The following is a 25,286-nucleotide window of genomic DNA, read 5'->3' as shown; positions in this document are numbered from 1 at the left end:
TTGTAAGATTGTGAGCAAGTACCTTTGGCATGAAAAGCAAAGTCTATCAAGCAGCATTTAAAGAGTTCTTCACAGACTCTACTAGCTAGTCAGATAAGACCTAAATCATCTGTATATGTCATTCAGGCCCAATGGTACTGTGTAGAAAACATGTCTGCGTGCTTGGTAGGAGTCCTCACACCTGTTGTAGTGACTGCAGCTCTGTAAGTGACAGCTCAGGTGCAAGGAGACAAGGCCACATTGGTGGCCCATGTCCCATGCCCCAGAGGAACCAGTATCTCTTCTAAAAACGCATAGGTATAGCTTTTAGGGGCTCGGTTACAAGAGTCATGGTAGATAGAGAAAGCCAAAGCCATGGCTTCTCACCAAGTGTTAATAGTGCACTAAGAATTCCTGGGCCAAGTGTTATTTAAAATTGGGATTTTTTTGCCATAAGCTAAAGGTCAGTAAATGTATTTTTTACAGAGGGCCGGATCATAAATATCTTTAGCTGTGTGAGCTCTGCTGCAACAGCAGTACATGAAAACACAGCATGCATGAAAGCAGCATGAAAACAAAGGGGTATATCTGTGTTCCAATAAAACTTTATTTACAAAAGTCTGCAGGCTGCATTTGGCCTCACAGGACTTAGTTTAATTTATGCCAGGGGCAACGTTGCCTTGTCATTCTACCTTTATCATGTCAACGTACATTCTACCTTTATCGGGTTTCCAGGAAAACAGGAATAAAATGTTAACCCCAGGTTAAAAATGTCCTTAGAAAAAGAGGTTTCATTAACTCGTTATGCAGATTAAACAAACAAACAAAAATCAGGCTATCTTAAATTGCAATGTTTACACACAAGCTTTAATATTTTTCCTATTTTTGCGTACCATTGGGTTAATATTTTTCTTTAAATCTACTTTAAAATGATTCACCTTTTAAACCTTAGCCTTACCCTCACTATCTGTGAATTTATAGGCTTGATGTACAGTTATGTTTTATTTTAATATAAGTTAAAATAAATAACTCTAAAATATGAAACAGTAATTAGAAGCTGCCTAAAAATCTTCTCCCTTACTACCAGTGAAGCATGCTTTTTACTTTGAGAGACACTCCATAAATAATGGCATAATTGTTATATGAAAAACATGAACTGTGCACCCTTACTTATTCAGAAAGACTAATTTAGATCTCCTCTTCAGAAATACTTACATATAGGAAAATTTTCATGTTTGATTTTGACATTGTATAGGTTCAGTGCTCAGAACACACTCCTTGTCTCTTCTTCTACTCATCTATGCATTTATTATAGATGTTTCGCCTCTCTCAAAGAACAAACCTATTTCTTCTCATTTCCCTCCTCCTTGCATTTGGTCATCTTTTCCAGAAAATGAAGTACAATGAAGGTACTGAAGTAAGAGCTGTCTCATGGAGCCCACCAATATGAGCTATAGTTCTGCTGGACCACAGTCTGATGGAACCTACCCCTTGGGAAATCCATAGTTTTTCTCTTGAGACTTGTCTCCATTGTCTGATTTTCACTTATCTGCCTACAACTGGCTTTATCACTCTGTATTCAGTGTCCTTTCTGGATCTCTCTGGATTTGTTTGGAATGCACTTGAACATGATCTGTATCAGGACATTGTGATAACCAACCTCCATCATGAAAATGCTTTTGATTTCTGCCTCAATAGACAAGGACCTCAAATTTTTACTTTTTATTATAATTTCTCAAAGACTGGCTGACCTGGGATGGACCAGATTTGTACCCTTCAAATGACTAACCCCAATTATAAGTAGGGTCAGGTAGAAGAGAACCTTCTCTAAGGTGTGGGTGGGACCCCTTTAAAGGGGTGTTGGTGGGCGGGTGCTACAACATATGCCTAATTAGGTCTCTTCTTCTCTTACAACCTCATCAATTATTTTGCCCTTCCCTACTACACCATTTTGAATCCTCTGTTTATAATTGGCTCTCAGTTCAGTTCAGTCACTCAGTCGTGTCCGACTCTTTGTGACCCCATGAACCACAGCATGCCAGGCCTCCCTGTCCATCACCAACTCCTGGAATTTACTCAAAGTCATGTCCATTGAGTCAGTGATACCATCCAATCATCTCATCTTCTGTCATCCTCTTCTCCTCCTGCCCTCAATCTTTCCCAGCATCAGGGTGTTTTCAAATGAATCAGCTCTTTGCATCAGGTGGCCAAAGTATTGGAGTTTCAGCTTCAGCATCAGTCCTTCCAATGAACACCCAGGACTGATCTCCTTTAGGATGGACTGGTTGGATCTCCTTGCAGTCCAAGGGACTCTCAAGAGTCTTCTCCAACACCACAGTTCAAAAGCATCAATTCTTCCATGCTCAACTTTCTTTATAGTTCAACTCTCATATCCATACATGACTACTGGAAAAACCATAGCCTTGACTAGATGGACCTTTGTTGACAAAGGAATGTCTCTGCTTTTTAATATGCTATCTAGGTTGGTCATAACTTTCCTTCCAAGAAGTAAGTGTCTTTTAATTGACTCTCAGCTATAATGTATTAATGAATCTTTGTGTCTGAAAGGACACAGCAGCAGTGTGGAACAGCTCTGTGGGACTATGGGAATCACTGCCTACAATGGCCTTTGAATGTGCCTTGTGAAGTCATCAGTAAGATGACTTTTTGTGATTTTTTTTACAAGGACACTGAATTGAGCTTCCTTGCAGAGAGCTTGAAATGTGATTGCAGTAGCCGAAACAGTAACAGTTTCGGCTTTCTTTTCCTGAAAAACAGTATGAAGATATAGTTACTCAATGCCAAGTAATTTCTTAAATAGACATCTAAATTTGAAACTCCTTTAGAAAATTAAAATTTTAAGCTTATTAAGAATAAGCTTAAGAATAAACAATCTTGTTTCTTATGACTGTCATGAACTATAAACGTGTGTGTGTGTGTGTTTAAATCACACTTTGCATCTGTGTTCTTACGTGTATTCTTAAATCTCACTTTGGATTCCCTATGTTCTTATGTAGGGGGGAAAAAGCATTTTTCAAAAAAATTCTTTTCTGGAACATTAAAGATAGACTATAAAGACACAAATAAGTGAATGTTATTATGTCACTTGAAAGAAAAAATATAAACTCCCTTAAATGATGTGTGTATTTTATCACTTACAGGAGACAAAGGGGAATCTGCAAGTCAGTTTGGCCTGCCTGGTCCAAAGGGTGAGCCGGGTGGCCCTGGATATCCAGGTACAGACCCATCGTTTTTATTCAAACAAAAAAGAGTAAGTGTGTTTTGAAAAATAGAACAATTACTTCATCCTCCTAGCCGGGAATGATTATATCAGTATTTTCTTCCCCCTTTACTCATTAACATACGTATCAGAAGACTATGTATAGGGACTTCCCTGGTGGTCCAGTGGTTAGGAATCTGCCTTTTAAGGGTTCAATCCCAGGTCTGGGAACTAAGATCACAGATGCCATGGGGCGAGTATATCCACGTGCCACAACTAGAGACGCCTGTACAGTACAACAAAGGCCTGACATAGCCAAATAAATAAATAAAACTTAAAAAAAAATAAAGAAACAGAAAACTTGTGTATAACCACTGGTCTAGGAGAATACCAGAGACTCTTCATCTTCTTGCCATCATGGGTCCCATGACCTGGGATGTTAACAACACACTTCCCAGGGTCAAAAATGAAAATTTGGACCCTTTTGCAATCTCTGTAATTAAAAATGATAATTAAGCAAGAACCACTCAGCTGACTACAGTGGCAGGTTTTCATTCCAACCCTTTCTTTTCTACTCAGAAAAGCATAGGTGAATGCCCTGAGGGCTGCTGTTGCTGAGATATAATATTACAGAATACTGCATTTTCTGTGGATCTAGTTTACTAAAAACCAAACCAAAAAAGGAGAAGGCAATGGCACCCCACTCCAGTACTCTTGCCTGGAAAATCCAATGGATGGAGGAGCCTGGTAGGCTGCAGTCCATGGGGTCGCTAGGAGTCGGACACGACTGAGCGACTTCCCTTTCACTTTTCACTTTCACACATTGGAGAAGGAAATGGCAAACCACTCCAGTATTCTTGCCTGGAGAATCCCAGGGACGGGGGAGCCTGGTGGGCTGCCGTCTACGGGGTCCCACAGAGTTGGACACGACTGAAGTGACTTAGCAAACCAAAAAAAAAAAAAAAAAAGGTAAAGCTCCATCATCCACAAGTCTTTGGAAACAGTACTCTGTTTATCAGCAACAGTTGATGGGTAATCCCCTCAGAACAGATGACGGTGTTCCAGTGAGTGCTTGCTCTCCATAGAGGCTATGGTTGCCTACAGTAGATGACCACAGCTGACAAAATACACATAGCCTTTTACTAATTCCGCCTGTTGGAATATACCTGAAGTCAATAATCAGACAGATGTACAAAGGTGTGTACACAGGGATATCCACTACCAGGAAAGAATATTTGTTTCTCCACAGGTAATTGGTTCAATCAGTGATGCCCAGAGCTGTTAAGCTGTAGTGGACAGGTTAGAGACCAGGTTTACATTTAGATGAGCACCTTGTAAATGAAGGGCTTCCCAGGTGGCTCGGTGGTAAAGAATTCGCCTGCCAATGCGGGAGACACAGGAAACACTGGTTCAATCCCTGGGTTGGAAAGATCCCCTGGAAGAGGAAATAGCAGCCCACTCCAGTATTCTTGCCTGGAGAATCCTGTGGACAGAGGAGCCTGGTGGCCTACAGTCCGTGTGGTCACAAAGAGTCGGATGTGACTGAGCATGCACTTGTAAATTAAATATCTCGTATTAATGGTTTCATGCTTTATCTTCAAATTCTCTTTGGTGATGGTCATGTTTCATTCCATATGACAGACTATCTGAGCAGACCTATTATGGGAATTTTTATTTCATTTGTTTACGTATTTATTTATTTTAAAGAATAAATAAAAAATTGTTTTTTTAACTTTAGACATTTTATAGAATTTCAGTCGTCTTTACACGCTATGTGTGTGTGTTAGTTGCTCAATCATGTCTGACCCTTTCTGACCCCATGTACTTATATAGCCCACCAGGCTCCTTTGTCCATGGAGTTTTTCCAGGCAAGAATACTGGACTGGGTAGCCATTCCCTTCTCCAGGGTGTCTTTCTGACCCAAGGATCACACCCACATCTCCTGCATTGCAGATAGATTCTTTACCATCTGAGCCACAAGGGAAGCCATTTACACTCTGTGCTGCTGCTGCTGCTGCTAAGTTGCTTCAGTTGTGTCCGACTCTGTGCGACCCCATAGATGGCAGCCCACCAGGCTCCCCTGTCTCTGGGATTCCCCAGGCAAGAAAACTGAAGTGGGTTGCCATTTCCTTCTCAAATGCATGCATGCATGCTAAGTTGCTTCAGTTGTGTCCAACTCTGTGCGACCCTGTGGACAGCAGCCCACCAGGCTCCTCAGTCCGTCTCCGCAATTCAATAAATTATAGGTACAGGGAAGCCATATTTATAATAACAATGAATTAAATTTTGTTTTTATTCCATAAATTGCTAAAATGGAAATCTAACAAAAGAACAAGCCATTACCCTGGCAAAAACTTCCTTTTCCATTCCCTTCCCTTTGGGTATTTTCCCTCTGGCATGTCAAATAGATTTAGATAATATAATTTTAACTGAGATGTATAGCTTATGTGTGTACATTTGGAGGGGAAAATAGCTTTGAGGTTAGCATTGTAGGGGTTCATAAGAAGTACCAGAATGAGGTCTCAGAAAGGAAAGTCACTGGTTCAACAAAGTCAACCTCCATTACCACTGAACATGTGGTCTTGAGCCAGTTGCTTATCATCTCTGAGCTGTTTGCTCATCTGTAAACTGGCCTTCAGCAGATTACAGGTTGTTCTGAAGATCAAATGAGATTCCTTGAAAGCGATTTGTAAACTGAAAAGTGCTACACAAATGTAATGTGTGATTCATCATTGTCATCGTCAGCAAAACATGAAGAAATATTTCCACACTTACTGCTATTTTTATGTAAAACCTTTAAGAGAGTAAGATTTCATGAGCTGAAAATAGTCCAAAATGGAGACCTTTTATATTACCTAATATTTTAAGTTAAAAATCATAAAGCTGAGTTATTTTATGCATAGGCTCACTTTTTCAAGAAAATTTGCCTTGGTGTTATTTCCCTGGTCTCCTGTGGTTATCACCATTTAAATCATTCCATTTCCCAAATGCCATAGCTTTTGCTTAAATTTTTAAAGTTACATCATACTTTATGTACCAGCACAGAGTTTACCTAAACATGCAATTTTCATTGACTGGGAAAAAAGCTGGATTGAATTTGAACAAGCCTAACAGGAAGGCATGGACCTGCAGCCTGTCTCAGGGGACTTTATATGATTGTACTGGGTTCTGTTCTACTTCCCCTTCCTTTGTTTCAGAGAGCAAATACAGTAGAGATTAACTCAGAAGTTCTGTTCTTAATACAACTGTGATTGGAGAGGCAAGCCTTTAATAGTTCAGTTTTTTCATTTGCAAAAGGGCTTCCCTGGTGGCTCAGTGGTAAAGAATCTGCTCGCCAGTGCAGGAGACTGGGTTCGATTCCTGGGCAGGGAATATTCCCCTGGAGAAGGAAATGGTAACCCACTCCAGTATTCTTGCCTGGGAAATCCCATGGACAGAGGAACCGTGGCAGGCTACAGTTCATGGGGTCGCAAAAGAGTCGGACATGACTTAGTGACTAAACAACTTTCATTTGCAAATAGGAAAATGCTGCCCTCAGATGGTAAAGAATCTCCCCACAATGCAGAAGACCTGGGTTTGATACCTGGGTCAGAAAGATCCCCTGGAGAAGGAAATAGCAACCCAATCCAATATTCTTGCCTGGAGAATTCCATGAGAGAAGCCTGGCAGGCTATAGTCGCAGAGAGTTGGACACGACTGAGCGACTAATTCAATGAACACCTTTACTGCAGGGATATTTTCAGGATAAATAAAGCAATACACAGTGAAGCTCATAGATCTAAAATTTGATCAGGAACAAGTATAGACTAACACAGGCTTGTTTCTTGTGTTTTAGAATAGTGACTATGACCTCCGTGGGTTTGAAAATACAATACCATGTAATTTATTTGCAGATTCAACTGATGAATTTTGGCACAGACTATTGGTTTGTCCTATAAATATAAATTGTATTACAGGCATAGATAATGAATAAATACATGGCAAAGTCAACTTCTCTAGTAATCAAATATGACTTAGAGTCTGAAGTATCATTTCATTCTTACTAGATTAGCAAGAAAACAAATCCAAAAACTGAAAAGTCTTCAGTGAGCACATGCTATGCTCTCGGAGTTGTGGGGCTGTGGGTGGGTTACGTGTGGTGATGTGAGTTGATGGAGACTTTATCCAAAACCACTAGGCAACCTCTTTCAAGAACCAAATGCTGAGGGGTCTGTTCTTGAACACTAAAAGCAGCTGAGCCTTTCTCTTTAGCATGTCACGTCCTGAGAAGAGGACCATGGTCGATTTTTTTTTTTTTAACCTAGTAGATGTATCCACCAGATGTAATATGTGGTTCTGGAAGGGGACCCAGTGAGGACAAAGCAGCTGTGAAGGACATTAAGAGGACAATTGAGGCAACTCAAGCATGGAATGAGTATTGAACATGATTAATTTTCTTGGCTGTGATGATGTTATTTTGGCCACATAGGAAAATGTTCTTATGTTTTCAGACATACCTCCTGAGATATTTAGGGATGAAATTCCATGATGTCTGTGATTTACTTTAAAATACTTCAGCCCTTAAAAATGCATTAAAAACAACCAAAATATCAGACTCTCTTACCTAAAAATTCTACTCCGAGGAATTTTTCTTAAGGAAACAATTTAATAGGAGAAAAAAAACTGATTGAAAATATATAAAGATCATTATGCATAACAGTAAGAGTTAGAAATAACTCAGATGGCCAATAGTAGAGAAAATTAATTAATTTAACTAGGGTTAACTCAATAAGCTATCAGCCCGTTGTTTCAAAACAATAATTAGGAAAATGATATGAAGCTTGGAAGATTACTTATGATACAATGCTAATTAAAAATCAGAATATAAAATTGGAGGCCTTATTTGCACAGTGTTATACATATGAAATACTGTGTTAAGTTGGTGGGATTATAGGTGTTTTGTTTTCCATTTTTCCTATATGTTATCTTTTCAATAGAAAAATTGTATGTATGTAAAAGTAAGAGTAGAAAAGAAAGAGCTGAAACTGGAGGTTTCATAGATTCACTGCTTTGGAGAGCAACTGCCACTACTCAGATGTTCGATCCTTCTTTCTTTAGGACGTTTGGGAGCATCTGGAGAGCAGGGCTTGCCCGGTGCTCAAGGTCCTGGAGGACCACCCGGAAGGCCAGGACCTCCTGGCTTGTCTGGACCAACAGGATGTCCAGGTAACTTGAAAGGCTCCTGGAGACTTCCCGGGCACTCATCTAGCTCTTGTCTTTTAGACTGGTACAGAGCTGGCTCTGCCATTTCCCAGACCTGTGACTCTGGACAAGTCACTTAAACATACCTATCCCTGACCCCTAAGTTGGAGATAGACTGATCTCCCTGGGTTGGTCTGGGAACAGATGAAGACAGACCTGTCTCCATCCAAGGAGGATGCCAGGTGCAAAGTGATGGGCTGACAGATAAAAGCTCCTCTCCAGCCTTCCCTGAGGCCTCTTCCATTCACGAAGCTGGTTTCCTCTTCTTTAGCCTTCAGACAAACCTCACCCATTCAACACCACATTTCAATGGCTCCTCCTCCTGCCAATTCAGAACCAAGTGAAAATTTCAAATCAAAATTGGCAACTTTAATCTGAAATGTATTTTCTCCTCTTGAGATTAAAACTAGGAGGTTAAGGAAGAAAAAGTAATAAAACAATATCCCAGGGACCCATATATTAAAAATATAGATTGTCTCCCAAGTTAATGAAACTTGTATATCACCTGGATGCCTGCAAAACCTCTCTGTTGTCCTCAGGTAGTCCAGGGGGGCCTGGGCTGCAGGGACCCCCAGGAGAAGTGGGGGATCCTGGACCAAGAGGCGTCCTGGGGGACCCAGGAGCACCAGGTCTTCCAGGAATAAAAGGTAAGTCAGAAGGAACCCTGACCCCTCAGAAAGTTCTAGCCAATGATGCTCCCACAAGTTCAGAGTGCCTCTCTTGCACCCCAGGGACATGCTCTGGGGTCCCCCTTTTTTCCGGGATGCCTGTGGACACCTCCTTTTCTTTCTTACTCAGGCAGCACTGGCCTGGTCTCCTGACCGGCTCTACCAAAATGATGCTCATTTTTTAGGACATTTCTCCCATTGTTTTCCATAATTTTTGAGCCTTTGCATTTATGCTCACCCCAGAGAATCAAGCTCTTGTGTCCTAGGTTTCTCTGTTAGACACTAGGCACATAATGTTGACGAAGACGGACATAGTTCCTGCCTTCATGGAGTTCACAGTTTAGAAGGGGATACAGGTATTAAATGTGTATTTGCCAACTGTGAAAAGTAGAAGGAAGAGAAAAGAATAAGATGCTATGGTGAAGGAGGAACCCGTGTTCATTATCTTTGATGAAGAAATGTTTTTGTCCTGGTTAAGTTTTTATCCCTTTAAAAGTGTAGTAGATTGGTTATAATATAGGTCTTGTGGAATAGAGTAGAATAGAATATATATAAAAAAGTCTCATACCCCTCCATTCATCCATGGCACTAATTCCTTTTCAGTCCTTTTCTTTCACTGTAGAAAAAATATTTTTTTCCGTGGTACTTTTTGTATACCTCTAGCAAAATACTTACATTGTACCACATTTGTTTTTGTTTAGAGGTCTTTCTCACCAAGCAGAATGTAATGTTTAGTTTTTTTTTATTTTAAAAAGTTTTTAAACTTTTTGCCCACACCACGAGGCATGTGGGGTCCTAGTTCCCCAACCAGGGATCAACCTCTTGCCCCTTGCACTGGACGCGTGGAGTCCTAACCAGTGTACTGCCAGGGAAATCCCAGAATATAAGCTTTTTTAAAAACCAAGAATCATTTTTAAGAATTGAACTATAGTTCATTTACAGTGTTGTCTTAGTTTTAGGTGATTCAATCATATATACATGTATATCTATTTTTTCATATTCTTTTCCCATATAGGTTATTACAAAATATTGATATTAGCTTCCTGTGCTATACATAGGTCCTTGTTGATTATATTATATATAGTATTGTGTATATGTTAATCCCAAACTCCTAATTTATCCCTCCCCCCATTTCTCCTTTGGAAACCATTAATTTGTTTTCTATAACCATAAGTTTGTTTTCTATATTCTATTTCTATTTTTAAAAAATATAATTTATTTATTTTTAATTGGAGGACAATTGCTTTCCAATATTGTGTTGGTTTCTTCCATACATCAACATGAATCAGCCATAGGTGTACATATGTCCCCTCCTCTATTTCTGTTTTGTATATAAGTTCATTTGTATCATTTTTTTTTGATTACTACATATAAGCATTATCATATAATATTTGTCTTTCACTGTCTGGCTTACTTCACTTAATATGATATTCTCTAGGTTGATCTATGTTGCTGCCAATGGCATTATTTCATTCTTTTTTAATGGCTGAGTAATATTTCACTGTATATATGTATACACATCTTCTTTATCCATTTATCTGTTGGTGGACATTTGGCTGCTTCCATGTCTTGGCTATTGTAAATAGTGCTTCAGTGAACACTGGGATGCATGTATCTTTTCAAATTATGGTTTTCTCCAGGTATATGCTCAGGAGTGGGATTGCAGAATCATATAGTAGCTTTTTAATTTTAAGAATTATTTTTTATATCCTTGGTACAAGCAGATTCCTAGTAAGTCTGTTGGTTGGTTTATTGTGTTTATTTATAAAAATAAATAAAATGTAAATATATATATAAATTAAAATTACAATTTATAAATTTATTTTTGTGAATAAATACAATTAATTATTTAATTAATGGAGAAGTGGAAGAATGAACAACTGAATGAGTAGCTATGAAGTTGAGAGTCTGTCTTCACCTCCGTCAACAGTTGAAGGGTCAAGCCTTACTTGGTAGATCTCTGTAACCAAGACCCCTCTATCTCCTTCCTCCCTTTTCTTTCCACTTCTGTTTGTTGGCTTATATGTGTGCGTGTGTGCTTAGGCACTTCAGTTATGTCTCTTTGCGACCCCATAGACTGTAGCCCACCAGGCTCCTCTGTCCATGGGACTCTCCAGGCAAGAACACTGGAGTGGGTTTCCCTACCCTCCTCCAGGGGATCTTCCCGACCCAGGGATGGAACTTGGGTCTCCTGCTTTGGTAGGCAGGTTCTTTACCAGTAGCACCTGAGAAATCCTTAGTTGTCTCATAAGTACAGTAAATTTTGGTAAAATAAAGAGTACTTCCTCCTAGAAGAACTGGAAATCCCTTCTTTTGGGCTCACTGAGTTTATTGTTTTGAAAATCTAAGTAACATTTTTCTACACTCTCACCTCTTCATTTGTCAGATAGATAGAGGGAAGTTGTTTATTTTGAAGATCTGGTATACACTTATGTATTTCTATGCAGCCAAATAACTAGAGCAGGGCAAGCTCACATCACCAGTACAGAGATAAGATATCTTTGCACTGTTCTTCTTCCTCTTCAATGGCCTTTTTAGTAATGTGAAATGCAGTGACTGGTGGTAAATTTAGGATTCCAAGCAAAATAATTTTGTTATTTTAAGAGTTTCTCTGATTACTGTGGCTGTTTCCTGTCACTGACAAACCCTACAACTCTGTTGGGGTATTCTCTGATGCCTTTTTGAGTGTTTAAAAGACTAAGTTGGTAAAGAACCAGAAGAAAATATTTCCATTGTTTTACTTCTATGGAATCTCCACTTCTTCCTACCCTCCTACTATAGTAAAATGGCAAGGATTTTCAAGTGTCCTGAAAATCGAAAATGTCAGTTGCTAAGTAGTGTCTGACTCTTTGCAACTCCATAGACTGTAGCTCACCAGGCTCCTCTGTCCATGGATTTCTCCAGGCCAGAATACTGGAGTGGTTTGCCATTCCCTTCTCCAGGAGATCTTCCCGACCCAGGGATCAAACCCAGGTAGACTGCATTGCAGGCAGATTATTTACCATCTGAGCCACCAGGGAAGCCCTGGTGCCATTTTATACACTCAGCTTGACTAAAATGACAAGGCTCATGTTGTGATTGTTGATTCTTCCTTTCCTTGAATTCATTTGCACTTACCACATAGCTTCAGTATGATTCAGTTCAGTTCAGTTCAGTCGCTCAGTCGTGTCCGACTCTTTGTGACCCCATAAATTGCAGCACGCCAGGCCTCCCTGTCCATCACCAACTCCTGGAATTCACTCAGACTCACGTCCATCGAGTCAGTGATGCCATCCAGCCATCTCATCCTCTGTCGTCCCCTTCTCCTGCCCCCGATCCCTCCCAGCGTCAGAGTCTTTTCCAATGAGTCAACTCTTCGCATGAGGTGGCCAAAGTACTGGAGTATCAGCTTTAGCATCATTCCTTCCAAAGAAATCCCAGGGCTGATCTCCTTCAGAATGGACTGGTTGGATCTCCTTGCAGTCCAAGGGACTCTCAGGAGTCTTCTCCAACACCACAGTTCAAAAGCATCAATTCTTCGGTGCTCAGCTTTCTTCACAGTCCAACTCTCACATCCATACATGACCACTGGAAAAACCATAGCCTTGACTAGATGGACCTTTGTTGGCAAAGTAATGTCTCTGCTTTTGAATATGCTATCTAGGTTGGTCATAACTTTCCTTCCAAGGAGTAAGCGTCTTTTAATTTCATGACTACAGTTACCATCTGCAGTGATTTTGGAGCCCCCAAAAATAAAGTCTGACACTATTTCCACTGTTTCCCCATCTGTTTCCCATGAAGTGATGGGACCAGATGCCATGATCTTCGTTTTCTGAATGTTGAGCTTTAAGCCAACTTTTTCACTCTCTACTTTCACTTTCAAGAGGCTTTTTAGTTCCTCTTCACTTTCTGCCATAAAGGTGGTATCATCTGCATATCTGAGGTTATTGATATTTCTCCTGGCAATCTTGATTCCAGCTTGTGCTTCTTCCAGCCCAGCGTTTCTCATGATGTACTCTGCATAGAAGTTGAATAAGCAGGGTGACAATATACAGCCTTGAGGAACTCCTTTTCCTATTTGGAACCAGTCTGTTGTTCCATGTCCAGTTCTAACTGTTGCTTCCTGACCTGCATATAGGCTTCTCAAGAGGCAAATCAGGTGGTCTGGTATTCCCATCTCTTTCAGAATTTTCCACAGTTTATTGTGATCTGTGTGATCCACACATTCAAAGGCTTTGGCATAGTCAATAAAGCAGAAATAGATGTTTTTCTGGAACTCTCTTGCTTTCTCAATGATCCAGTGGATGTTGGCAACTTGATCTCTGGTTCCTCTGCCTTTTCTAAAACCAGCTTGAACATCTGGAAGTTCACGGTTCACATATTGCTGAAGCCTGGCTTGGGGAATTTTGAGCATTACTTTACCAGTGTGTGAGATGAGTGCAATTGTGTGGTAGTTTGAGCAGTCTTTGGCATTGCCTTTCTTTGGGATTGGAATGAAAACTGACCTTTTCCAATCTTGTGGCCACTGCTGAGTTTTCCAAATGTGCTGGCATATTGAGTGCAGCACTTTCACAGCATCATCTTCCAGGATTTGAAATAGCTCAACTGGAATTCCATCACCTCCACTAGCTTTGTTCGTAGTGATGCTTTCTAAGGCCCACTTGACTTCACGTTCCAGAATGTCTGGCTCTAGGTGAGTGATCACACCATCATGATTATCTTGGTCATGAAGATCTTTTTTGTATAGTTCTTCTGTGTATTCTTGCCATCCCTTCTTAATATCTTCTGCTTCTGTTAGGTCCATACCATTTCTGTCCTTTATCGAGCCCATCCTTGCATGAAATGTTCCTCTGGTATCTCTGATTTTCTTGAAGAGATCCCTAGTCTTTCCCATTCTGTTGTTTTCCTCTATTCCTTTGCATTGATCGCTGAAGAAGGCTTTCTTATCTCTTCTTGCTATTCTTTGGAACTCTGCATTCAGATGTTTATATCTTTCCTTTTCTCCTTTGCTTTTCACTTCTCTTCTTTTCACAGCTATTTGTAAGGCCTCCTCAGACAGCCATTTTGCTTTTTTGCATTTCTTTTCCATGCGGATGGTCTTGATCCCTGTCTCCTGTACCATGTCATGAACCTCAGTCCATAGTTCATCAGGCACTCTATCTATCAGATCTAGTCCCTTAAATCTATTTCTCACTTCCACTGTATAATTATAAGGGATTTGATTTAGGTCATACTTGAATGGTTTTCCCTACTTTCTTCAATTTAAGTCTAAATTTGGCAATAAGGAGTTCATGATCTGAGCCACAGTCAGCTCCTGGTCTTGTTTTAGCTGACTGTATAGGGCTTCTCCATCTATGGCTGCAAAGAATATAATCAGTCTGATTTCAGTGTTGATCATCTGGTGATGTCCATGTGTAGAGTCTTCTCTTGTGTTGTTGGAAGAGGGTGTTTGTTATGATCAGTGCATTTTCTTGGCAAAACTCTATTAGTCTTTGCCCAGCTTCATTCCATATTCCAAGGCCAAATTTGCCTGTTACTCCAGGTGTTTCTTGACTTCCTACTTTTGCATTCCAGTCCCCTATAATGAAAGGGACTTTTTTGGGGGGTGTTAGTTCTAAAAGGTCTTGTAGGTCTTCATAGAACCGTTCAACTTCTTCAGTGTTACTGGTTGGGGCATAGACTTGGATTACTGTGATATTGAATGGTTTGCCTTGGAAATGAACAGAGATCATTCTGTCGTTTTTGAGATTGCATCCAAGTACTGCATTTCGGACTCTTGTGTTGACCATGATGGCTACTCCATTTCTTCTAAGGTATTCCTGCCTGCAGTGGTAGATATAATGGTCATCTGAGTTAAATTCACCCATTCCAGTCCATTTCAGTATGATAGGTTATTCAAAAACTTGATAGCTAGTGAGTTTGATCAAATAACAAAATTATCTCCAATGACATCATAATTCGGTGCTATGAAACAAGTTTGCTAAGAGGAGGAGTGAGGAAATGAGTGAATTGAGCCAAATGTACACCACAGTGTACAGATGGACGCTGCAGTGATGTTTCCTGGCCACGCGGGGACACTGTTTCCCTGCAAACAGCCCAGTGAACAACCAGTCTTTTTTTTTAAAATCCACAAAACAGTGAAATACATTCTTAGGAATGAAAACGTCTACAATATAAATCCATTGCTGTCATTTATCATGCTGATAGAAAAATGAAACACACTCTGGCAGAAATGCTTTGAACCGAGAAACTAAATATTTGAAGTATGTTCTAAATAAGTCAAGGGGACTGATTATCTTGTTTGAACAAACCAGCTGCTAACTCCAAGTTGTTTGCTCTACTAGAACAGGCCATATGGATTCTGAGTCCTGCTTATATTCCATCAGATTTAAACTTTCACTTCAACATAGGTAAAAATAGCTTGGTGCTCAGACTTCCAGTATCTATATATGCTCAATTGCTAGATAGGCATTCATCATTGCTGTTGTTTAGTTGTTAAGTTGTGTCCAACTCTTTGCCATCCCATGGACTGTAGCCCACCAGGCTCTTCTGTCCATGGGATTTCCCAGGCAAGAATATTGGAATGTGTTGCCATTTCCTTCTCTAGGGGATCTTCCTGACCTAGGGATCCAGCCTGCATCTGTGGCATTGTAGGCAGATTCTTTACCACGGAGCCACCTGGGAAGCCCCATAGGAGACTGTAATAATAGAAGCCTAAAATAATAAGCTTTGGCATGAGAGCATGTGAAGAATGTGGGCTGGGTTATTTTGGTTGATGGCAAGTAAACTGTTTCATAAGAACAAAGCACCTAGAGATGTCTTTTATCAGCACAGACAGGCCGGCACCTCACAGCTGTGAAAATCAGAAACATCCTCCCTTTTTACAACTAGCGCCCCCTCCTTGACCCTGCCCCGCAGCATTTACCACTCTTGAGGCAACTGCCTGATTGTTCTGTCAAGTCAGGGATGGTTTCTTTCTCAGTCCTGTGTCTCCTCAGTGCCTGTCACCAAGCACATTTGGGGTCTGAAGCTCCAAGGTTAGGGGGCCCTATCTTAGGCTCTTGTGCATTGCCTAAGTAGGCACTCATGTATTTTCTGAATTAAAGGAGATTTCAGAATCTGTTTTGCTAAGTTTTCCACTTTGTTCATCTATTACCTAGAGGCTCAAACAAAGGTCTCTTTCCCAGCAGCTTTCAAGTTAGGGTGACCAGCTGTCCCGCCTTGTCTTGGCCAGGGCAGGTGCTCAGAACACAGGATTCACGTGCTAGACCTAGGCAAGGCACCAGCGGGCAAGGGCAAGTTGGTCACCCTATTAATGGCATAAACTGTGAAAGGTTCCTGGGGATAGGGAAGCATTTTCAGTTTGACAACAGAAGAAAATCTCCGAGTGGGCATCCAGTCACGAGTCTGCTGGCTCACAGAGATGGAAGCTTTAACTGTGCTTACAGTTGGGAGATGAGATCAGATTCTCCGACCAGAGAACGCCCTCGCCTGTGTGTGCAGCGATATGCAGCCTTAAATGATGGTTGTTAAGCCGGAGGATGACCAGAGAGGTGAATTAAAAAAAGCCTCATTACCGAGGACTGTGTTTTGTGAGCCTAATTGCCTCTCATCTGCCCTGTATGTATTTTATGCATGAACAACTTTCTGATTTAGAGATGGGATGGATAAAAAGCTTTCAGTAAAAAAAGGAAAAATTGCCCTTAAAACCCTACCCAGATGTAGCTGCATTCAATTTAGAAAGATAACATTGGGTCAGATAAGGGTCGGCCAGTTCAACAATGGCGAGAGGCTGAAACTGTGACAGAGCAGGATTTGGACGTGTTGATGTGACAATAGAGAGTTGGCAGGAGTTGAGACATTCCACCCCCAGCCAAGTCCCCAAGCCATCAATCTCAGTGGCTTAAGCTGGAGATCAAAACACATTGAAATAGCAGAGTAGTCTCAAAAAATGTATTATCGTTTCAGATAGATGGCAATAAATATCCAGATTTGGCAGATGAAGAAGGTCTGTGTGTTCTTTTGGTGCAAACTTGAAACATTTGCTCATAAGTAGAAAAGGGAATTGAAAAATAAGCTCAGCTAGACCTGATAAAAGTGGTTAGGAAATAAGAGCTTTGGGGAAAATGGGGGTGCACTCCCCCCTTTCTGGTTCTGAGAGAATATGGCTCATTTGTACCAATGTAATGTTTAGATTTTAAAATAGAATAACTGTTTGCAGTATTGATAAAAAATAAAGTGGAACCAACGAACTGTTCCATCTTCCAATAAGAAGTCTACAGAGGACTTACCTTAATGAAGAAATAATAATGAGTGCTTGAATTATTTATATACACATTAACTTCCCCCAATCTGACTCATCCTATAAATCTATCAATGAAAAATGTTACATGCAAACAGAGATTGGAGTTCACTCTTTTTTATAGCTTTCTCTCACCCCGTTCAATCCCTCACCCTCCTTGATTACAATCCTAAAAGATGATGCTGTCAAAGTGCTGCACTCAATATGTCAGCAAATTTAGAAAACTCAGCAGTGTCCACAACACTGGAAAAGGTTAGTTTTCATTCCAATTCCAAAGAAATCTGGAATGCCAAATTGTGTGCAGTGCCAAACAATGTTCCAACTACTGTACAATTGCGCTCATTTTGCATACTAGTAAGGTAATGCTCAAAATCCTTCAAGCTGGGCTTCAGTCATGTGATCTGAGAAATTCCAGATGTACAGGCTCGACTTAGAAAGGGCAGAGGAACCAGAGATCAAAGGGACAACATTTGCTAGATCATAGAGAAAACAAGGGAATTCCAGAAAAACATCTGCTTCTGTTTCATTGTCTACATTAAAGCCTTTGACTGTGTGGATCACAACAAACTGGAAAATTCTTAAAGGGATGGGAATACCAGACCACCTCACCTGTCTCCTGAGAAAACTGTATGCAGGTCAAGACATGGAACAATGGACTGGTTCCAAATTGGGAAAGGAATATGTCAACGCTGTATATTGATTATTTCACTTATATGCAGAGCACATCATGTGAAATGCTGGGCTGGAATCAAGTTCGCTAGGAGAAATATCAACAGCCTTAGATATGCAGATGATACTACTTTAATGACAGAAAGCAAACAGGAACTAAAGAGCTTCTTGATGAAGGTAAAAAAAGAGAATGAAAAAGCTGTCTTAAAACACGACATTCAAAAAACTAAGATCATGGCATCCAGTCCCATCACTTCATGGCGAATAGAAGGGGAAAAAGTGGAAACAGTGGTAGATTTGTGGGCTCTAAAATTACTGTGGACGGTGACTGCAGCTGTGAAATTAAAAGACACTTGCTCCTTGGAAGAAAAACTCTGACAAACCTAGACAGCATATTAAAAAGCAGAGACATCACTTTGCTAACAAAGGTCCGAATAGTCAAAGCTGTGGTTTTTTCAGTAGTCATGTATGGATGTGAGAGTTGGACTATCAAAAAGGCTGAGTGCCAAAGAACAGATCCTTTTGAATTGCTGGAGAAGACTCTTGAGAGTCTCTTGGACTGCAAGGAGGTCAAACCAGTCAATCCTAAAGGAAATCAACCCTGAATATTCATTAGAAGGACTGATGTTGAAGACGAAGTTCCAATACTTTGGCCATCTGATGGGAAGAGTTGACTTACTGGAAAAGACCCCAATGCTGGGAAAGATTGAGGGCAGGAGGAGAATGGGGACAGCAGAGGATGAAATGGTTGGATTGTATCATCAACCTAATGGGCATCAGTTAAAGCAAACTCTGGGAGATAGTCAAGGACGGGGAAGCCTGGCATGCTGCAGTTCATAGGGTCACAAAGAGTTGGACATGACTTAGCAATAAACAACAACTCCCCCTGTTCAGTCCCTCACCCTCCTTGTTCTAGACTTGGTCATTTCCTCATTCATTCACTCACTCACTCAACAAACATTTATTGAGCACCTACTGTGTGTCAGGATATATGCTAAGTGCAGGAATAGAAGGAGTAATAAGATCTGATCTTGCACTCAATTAATTTACCCAAAGCCAACCAGTCACCACAGACAGGACTGCTATACAGAGTGGGATAGGTTGGGCCGAAGGGCCTAGAGGGTGCTCTGTAAGTGTCATGGGAGTTGCTGAGGGCACTTCTCTGTGTAGGTCATAAGCAAAGATGCGATTATCACAATTTTAAGGGCTATGACCTAAACTGAATGAATGCCTGACTGTGCTCTGAGGGGCTTTTAGCCTTAGGTGAGAAAGAACAGCTTCTGGATGGGAAATCCACTAATGTAGTGGGAAGGTTACCAGGCTTGGCCAGGGGCTGAGAAGATTCTTCTCCCACATCCATCAGTGGGATGTGTGTGGAGCTCTGGGCAGAAGACTCAGCAGCCAGGGATGTTCTGTACAGATTAGTAACCTGTCTGTTCCCTCCCTCTGTCCCTGCTTCCCTTTACTTCCTTCCTACAAATCTATATATTTATGTCATATAACACATACACTGACCTAGAGCCAGACATCCTGGAATGTGAAGTCAAGTGGGCCTTAGAAAGCATCATTACGAACAAAGCTAGTGGAGGTGATGGAATTCCAGTTGAGCTATTCCAAATCCTGAAAGATGATGCTGTGAAAGTGCTGCACTCAATATGCCAGCACATTTGGAAAACTCAGCAGTGGCCACAGGACTGGAAAAGGCCAGTTTTCATTCCAATCCCAAAGAAAGGCAATGCCAAAGACTGCTCAAACTACCACACAATTGCACTCATCTCACATGCTAGTAAAGTAATGCTCAAAATTCTCCAAGCCAGGCTTCAGCAATATGTGAACCGTGAACTTCCTGATGCTCAAGCTGGATTTAGAAAAGGCAGAGGAACCAGAGATCAAATTGCCAACATCCGCTGGATCATGGAAAAAGCAAGAGAGTTCCAGAAAAACATTTATTTCTGCTTTGTTGACTATGCCAAAGCCCTTGACTGTGTGGATCACAATAAACTGTGGAAAATTCTGAAAGAGATGGGAATACCAGACCACCTGATCTGCCTCTTGAGAAATTTGTATGCAGGTCAGGAAGCAACAGTTAGAACTGGACATGGAACAACAGACTGGTTCCAAATAGGAAAAGGAGTACGTCAAGGCTGTATATTGTCACCCTGTTTATTTAACTTATATGCAGAGTACATCATGAGAAACGCTGGGCTGGAAGAAGCACAAGCTGGAATCAAGATTGCCAGGAGAAATATCAATCACCTCAGATATGCAGATGACACCACCCTTATGGCAGAAAGTGAAGAGGAACTAAAAAACCTCTTGATGAAAGTGAAAGCGGAGAGTGAAAAAGTTGGCTTAAAGCTCAACATTCAGAAAACGAAGATCATGGCATCCAGTCCCACCACTTCATGGGAAATAGATGGGGAAACAGTGGAAACAGTGTCAGACTTTATTTTTGGGGGCTCCAAAATCACTACAGATGGTGACTGCAGCCATGAAATTAAAAAACGCTTACTCCTTGGAAGGAAAGTTATGACCAATCTAGATAGCATATTCAAAAGCAGAGACATTACTTTGCCAACAAAGGTTCGTCTAGTCAAGGCTATGGTTTTTCCTGTGGTCATGTATGGATGTGAGAGTTGGACTGTGAAGAAAGCTGAGCACCGAAGAATTGATGCTTTTGAACTGTGGTGTTGGAGAAGACTCTTGAGAGTCCCTTGGACTGCAAGGAGATCCAACCAGTCCATTCTGAAGGAGATCAGCCCTGGGATTTCTTTGGAAGGACTGATGCTAAAGCTGAAACTCCAGTACTTTGGCCACCTCATGCGAAGAGTTGACTCATTGGAAAAGACTCTGACGCTGGGAGGGCTCGGGGGCAGGAGGAGAAGGGGACGACAGAGGATGAGATGACTGGGTGGCATCACTGACTCGATGGACGTGAGTCTGAGTGAACTCCGGGAGTTGGTGATGGACAGGGAGGCCTGGCGTGCTGCGATTCATGGGGTCACAAAGAGTCAGACATGACTGAGCGACTGAACTGAACTGAACTGAAGTGGTGCTAGGTAAAGAATCCACCTGCCAATGCAGGAGACACAAGAGACCCAGGCTCGATCCCTGGGTTGAGAAGATCCCCTGGAGTAGAAATGGGAACCCACTCCAGTATTCTTGCCTGAAAATTCCACAGGCAGAGGAGCCTGTCAGGTTCCAGTTCACGGGGTTGCAAAGAGTTAGACACAACTGAGTGACCAAGTGCACGCATCAGATTAGTAGATGGCTCCTTAGTGACATCTGACAGAAAGTTCTGGAAGGAGATGCAGGCATCAGTGAGATCTATCCAGTTACAGAGAATGGAGTTCTCAGTGATCATCATGAAATAAATTTGTTTCTGTAAAGAGGCATCAGAGAGGTTCTCTTTGACAGAATTGGTGGCAGAGAAATGGCGGCAGCCACGTTTGAGCTGCAGGCCTCTTCTCTCTGAATGGCACGGTGCTCAAAACATCAGCAGGACATGTATTCCTCAGCGTGCCTCAGACCTGCCCTTGCTGTCTTACTACATTTATCCAGGTAGATTGTGATGAAATTCAAATATGCAGACTGTGGTGGAGAGGGAAGATTGTGGGCATGGGAGGAGGGAAGCAGGGGTTTACTCCCACCCAATCTCTTCCTTATCTAGAATGACTTTTTTGTTGTAAAGTTGGAGGTCATTTCCTATGCCAAGATTCAGTAATTCTAGACTGTATCTGTCTAGAAAGAGAGAAAGAGAGATTCATGATATGGTCAGAAACTAACAGAACTGTGCTAAAACCCAAGAAAGGGAGCCTTCGTTCCCTGGCGGTCCAGTGGTTAAGACCTCACCATCCATTGCAGTGGGTGCAAGTCCAGGCCCCAGTCGGAGAGCTAAGATCCCACATCCCTCGCAGCCAAAAACATAACACACAAGAAATATTGTAACAAATTCAATAAAGACTTTAAAAATGGTCCACATTAAAAAAAAACACATTATGAAAAAATAAAGTTATGTGTTAGGATATATGCCAAGTTAAGGATGGAGTGGGAGGTTGGGTTAGCAGATGCAAGATGTTATATATAGAATGGACAAACAACAAGGTCCTACTCTATAGCACAGAGAGCTATACTAAATATCCTATGATAAAGAATAATGGGAAAAAATTTACTATATATATATAGTTCCCTGATGGCTCTAATGGTAATGAATCTGCCTGCAGTACAAGAGACCGTGGTTTGATCCCTGGGCCAGGAAGATCCCCTGGAGAAGGGAATGGCTACCCACTCCAGTATTCTTGCCTGCAGAATTCCATGGACAGAGGAGCCTGGCAGGCTATATAGTCCATGGGGTCACAAAGAGTCGGACATGACTGAGCCACTAACACTTTCACTTTCACTATAATAAACCATAATGGGGAAGAAAGAAAGTGAAGTCACTCAGTCGTGTCCGACTCTTTGCGACCGCATGGACACCAGGCTCCTCCGTCCATGGTCCATGGAATTTTCCAGGCAAGAGTACTGGAGTGGGTTGCCATTTCCTTCTCCAGGGAACTTCCCGACCCAGGGATCGAACCCAGGTCTCCCACATGGTAGACAGATGCTTTATCGTCTGAGCCACCAGAGAAGTCTGCCATAATGGGAAAGAATATTTAAATATATAATATATAAAGGTATATATTAAGCAGTCTATGTTAACAGAAAACATCCATCACATGACCGTGTTTAGCGATGACCACTGGCGTGGATTCTGCCTTCCTAGTGATGTTTAGATGGTGAGGTCTCATGGTTCCCACCTAAAGAATTTGTGGGTCCCCGTCAGTTAACCTTCCCCTGGACCGTGCGTGCGAGGTACAGTCAGAGAATGTGAATGGACGGTCTTCCCCTGTGGGTCACAGACGTGTGATGTGTTTCAGGTCCCTCTGGGTCGCCCGGCCTGAACGGCCTGCATGGTTTGAAGGGTCAGAAAGGCAGCAAAGGCGCTTCAGGTAAGAGAGAACCTTTGCAAGAGGCTGAACAGCCATTAATGAACCATGAGAGTCCACTCATGTTTCCTCCCTTCACAAGATACAGGTGCGAAACTGAGACACTGGTTTAGCTTCGATTCACCGTGTTGGAACTGTTTCTAGTTTTGATGATGACTTATCAAACAGGCACTTGAGAAAGCCCAATTTAAGCAGGAATGGTGGGTTAACGGTGCCTATTGTTGATACTGCTTGTGACTACCTATTAAAAATATTCTGCATAATCACTTAGGTGGAGCTAGGTTTCAAAATGTTATGAATAACAAGTAAATAGTCAGGATACTGGAGTATTGTTTTATGTGTTGTCATGCCAAGTACAACCACGTGGGTCTAATTAGTACTTCAGCATCCTTCAGTGGCCTGCTGTGAACACAAATTACCTGAACAAATTGCTGTTATTTTTGATGCCACAAATAGGCTAATCATCAACATCTTAGCTTGTTCTGTTATTTGAATAGAATTCACGTTGGTTGCATTCGTTTCTCAGAAAAAGAGCTTGCAATCAGACCAGGTAGCTGGAATGAGACTTGCATATGTGTGAGATAGTGAGAAAAGGACCGAATTGTTGTGTGGCTGGGTTTGGATCTGTGGTTGGGGATTTATATATATAAATGGGTTTATATATATATACGTTTATACGTATATACGTTTATACGGTTTGGAAGATCAAGACGTCATTTAGGTCACTTAGGATTTTTATTGGCTCTTCCAAATCGTCTGGTAAAATGTGTGCCCTCTCCAAGAAACCAGTGCAGTTCTGCCTTTTCAACGTGAAACTGCATGATGGTTCTGTTTATTTTCCAGTGTCCATCTTAAATGTCAAGCCAGTTTATTCACAATCACTTACTGTTCCATCTCATTCGTTTCACTCTTAACCATTGTAGAGGTTGAAGGGTTGGTATTGTCACTAAGCGGTTGTGTTTTTAAATCTGGGAAACAGTTATAAAAATAAATCAGAGCTACGCTGGACAGGTGTGATGGGTCGTAAGAGAGGGGACAGTGACCCCCGAAAGACTGCAGCCACTCGGATCGCTCTTGTGGACAATGTTGGTCTCAGCAGAATGTGCTCCTTTCCTGTCCTGTGCCCATTGGGAAGCAGTTCCTTTCCAGCCTCCATGCCAGGGACACACCAGGAGAAGATGCAGTGCTAATGCTGTTTTCCTCATTAAGGTTCGCATGAAATGGGCCCCCCAGGTCCAGTGGGAATGCCCGGCCCTAAAGGGGAGACAGGAGACCCCGGGAACCCAGGAATTTCTCCTCCGGGACTTTTTGGAGAAAGAGGTCCCCTGGGTCCCCCAGGACCCCCAGGTAAGAAAGCAGCATGCTTTGCCCTTCCCTCGATAACTGAATCCAAACCTCCCAGATGTCGTGAGACTAACAGCTGAACACGTTCCTCTTCAGGGAGAGCTGGACCACCTGGTCCTCCAGGTGCCCCAGGAAAAGCTCTTAAGGGTGACATTCCAGACCCGGGTCTGCCTGGAGATCAGGGGCCTCCTGGCCCCGACGGTCCAAGAGGTATGGGACAGTCACGGCAAAGGGTGGTGGTGCTGCTTTCCTTAGACACTTGCCAGCTCTGTTGGGCTGGAGGAGCGGAGAGGATGGTCAAGTAGAAGCACGTTAGCAGCCCCATCAACTTGGCAGATGGAAAAGGGGGAGGGTGGGCAGTGGGGAGCATACCCAGGACCAGCATTTAGACCCCTCAGTCTTCTATTTCAACTCCATCAGACCACCTCTGACACAGAGCAAGTCTTTCCCATCGCTGGCTTGATGCTGAGCTTGAGGGTGCAGAAGGGAACAGCAGGAGGCAGTCTCGTCATCCCTGTTGGTCTCAGTATCAGCACATAAAGCACTTCTTTCAGCCCGGAGATAACAGGACCCCTGCCTCTCTCTCTCTCTCTCTCTCTCTCTCTCTCTCTCACACACACCCACACCCACACACAGAGTCTCTTCATGTGCTGCTCACAGTACGTTTTGTTCCTGTTATCACTTTCACTGGGATGAACTCTAGCTAGTCAATATTTAACAAAGTAAGATTGAACCAGAGCTGACTGGGGAGTTGGAACAAGAGTGTGGCTCAGTGCAGCCTTCTACCAAATGCAGGCAATCATATTCCTACAAGCTCATAGAACTCTTCCAGAGAGACAGAAACCTTTAAATCTTTAGGTTTTAGTGGGGGTGGGATTAAAAATATGTAATTTTGCTTT

The 25,286-nt window shown here is 41.9% G+C and overlaps 2 protein-coding genes across 4 annotated transcripts in view; one reads left to right on the top strand and one right to left on the bottom strand.

Annotated features, from left to right (window-relative positions):
- The window catches only part of RHBDD1 (rhomboid domain containing 1), a 207,555-nt gene that overhangs the window by 16,569 nt on the left and 165,700 nt on the right, over positions 1–25,286 (bottom strand). The gene's annotated exons all lie outside the window — the stretch shown is intronic.
- Positions 1–25,286, top strand: part of COL4A4 (collagen type IV alpha 4 chain) — a 158,200-nt gene that overhangs the window by 102,296 nt on the left and 30,618 nt on the right. For all 3 annotated transcript variants that reach the window (XM_059879104.1, XM_024981740.2, NM_001435192.1), the window contains exons 35-40: positions 3,141–3,215; positions 8,297–8,404; positions 8,980–9,087; positions 22,975–23,046; positions 24,253–24,390; positions 24,484–24,597. In XM_059879104.1, the coding sequence (XP_059735087.1) occupies positions 3,141–3,215; positions 8,297–8,404; positions 8,980–9,087; positions 22,975–23,046; positions 24,253–24,390; positions 24,484–24,597 (615 nt within the window). The remainder of the gene's footprint in view (positions 1–3,140; positions 3,216–8,296; positions 8,405–8,979; positions 9,088–22,974; positions 23,047–24,252; positions 24,391–24,483; positions 24,598–25,286) is intronic.

Source organism: Bos taurus, chromosome 2, assembly GCF_002263795.3.
Source record: "Bos taurus isolate L1 Dominette 01449 registration number 42190680 breed Hereford chromosome 2, ARS-UCD2.0, whole genome shotgun sequence".
Lineage (NCBI taxonomy): Eukaryota > Metazoa > Chordata > Mammalia > Artiodactyla > Bovidae > Bos > Bos taurus.
The sequence above is the reverse complement of the archived record's forward strand: the minus strand, read 5'-3'. Positions and strand labels throughout refer to the sequence as shown.